General features: G+C 30.8%; 1 protein-coding gene across 1 annotated transcript in view; it reads left to right on the forward strand.

Moving 5' to 3' along the window:
* The window catches only part of LOC105626097 (NEDD8-activating enzyme E1 catalytic subunit), a 1,592-nt gene extending 892 nt beyond the window's left edge, over nucleotides 1-700 (forward strand). The window contains exon 3 of the mRNA XM_012207407.1: nucleotides 317-700. Coding sequence (XP_012062797.1) covers nucleotides 317-700 — 384 coding nt within the window. The remainder of the gene's footprint in view (nucleotides 1-316) is intronic.
* Nucleotides 701-1,800: the final 1,100 nt, after the last annotated feature.

Here is a 1,800-nt window from a genome sequence, read left to right on the forward strand (position 1 = left end):
TATATAAGAGAGAGAGAGAGAGAGAGAGAGAGAGAGAGACAATCGAGGATTATGTAAATTGGAAACTATATGTGTATGTGCGTGCGCGCGCGTGTGTATGTGTACGTGTAGAATTTAATCAGTTGGATAACTTTAATCTTAATTCGTTTTGTCTTGATTGAATGCTAATCTTCATGGTCCTTGATCTTTCTAATTTGCATTTGATAATAAAATTAAGGTATTCATGCATTATATTTTTCGTCAGAGGCACAAAACCGTATTTATAGCAATAGCAATCTCGGCAAGGTAAAATAAAATACATATATTTTACTTTCAGGTGCTCAATGATCTGGATGGAGTTTACACATACACTTTCGAAGTAGAGAGAAAAATAAATTGTTTGGCGTGTAGTCAAATACCACGAGAGATTGAAATTGAAGATTCAAAATATAAATTACAGAATTTAATAGATCTTCTTTGTGAGCGGCCAGATTTGCAAATGAAAAGTCCTGCTATTACGGCTATAATAGAAGGCAAATGTAAAACTCTGTACATGCAAATGGTAGCGAGCATCGAAGAGAAAACTCGCGAGAATTTGTCCAAGACTTTGATCGAATTAGGTTTAAAAGATGGTACTGAAATAAACGTTGCTGATGTTACGACTCCAAGTACAATTACTTTAAAACTGAAATTTCCACAGGACAATAATGCAAGTCAGTAATACCTACCTGAAAATTTACTTTTCAAGCATCCGTTTCTCGTATAATGTGTATTTCTGCTGTTCAAATTCGAAAAGTAAAAATAAATATATGATAAAGTATAATAAAAATTGCTTGTACACGAGATTGCATGTTATTCTATATGTTTGTATTACTGCAATATTTTATTGCGGTTGTCAACATCATTGACGTTTGGTAACTGGCTTTAGTATTTTTTTTCTTTTTAACGCAAAACGTACAGTGTTTCAAAATTCTTTAGAAATATCTCTAGTGATAAATTTTTTGACTAATCTAGTTTTCTTTAACTTTGAGGCATAATCATTCTTATAATGATTATAAATGACTGAAAAAGAAAAGTTTTTCTCGAACTAACTTTAAGGAATCAAATAAATGAAAAATTGTATCTTGTGCATTTAATTTTAGACGGAGTTTAAGAAAATATTAAATATGTCTGATATAGTTGCAAAGATACGTAATGTAAAAAATTAAAAAATAAACGATGACTTTCCTTGACATCAAGAAAAAATCAAGCAAATTGGTTGGAAAAATTCATTATTAAAAGAACATCCGATATGAATAATTTTGAAACATAATATATATATATAGTGTAATAAAAAAAACATCACAATCTATAAAGCTGGTACACGATGCTTATTTTCCTGCTGGATTGCTGAATTACAATCTTGTCACTGTATTGGCTCCAATGCTGATACTAACTGGCACTAACTGCAAGCACCGCAGCCAATACGATAGCAAGATTCTAATTCAGCTAACAATCCAGCAGAAAAATAGGCATCGTGTGCCGCCGGCTTTAGTCATAAATTAACTTAATATTTAAATAATAAATACACGACTTAAATACTATTCTATATTTCTGTACTTACATCGTCTCTCATTCTGAGATCATGTCATAGCAAAATTATGTCAACAAGGGATAATTTATAAAATATGGTATGTATAATTATAAATTCAAATTCACAAAATTGTTTTTTTCTTTTGCTTTTCTACAAATATGTAATGCTTTGCAAATTACACATACTTAACTGCATTGAAAGAGAGAGAGAGAGAGAGAGAGAGAGAGAGAGAGAAGAAAGAAGAAGAA

The sequence above is a fragment of the Atta cephalotes genome, assembly GCF_000143395.1.
Source record: "Atta cephalotes unplaced genomic scaffold scaffold00004, whole genome shotgun sequence".
NCBI lineage: Eukaryota > Metazoa > Arthropoda > Insecta > Hymenoptera > Formicidae > Atta > Atta cephalotes.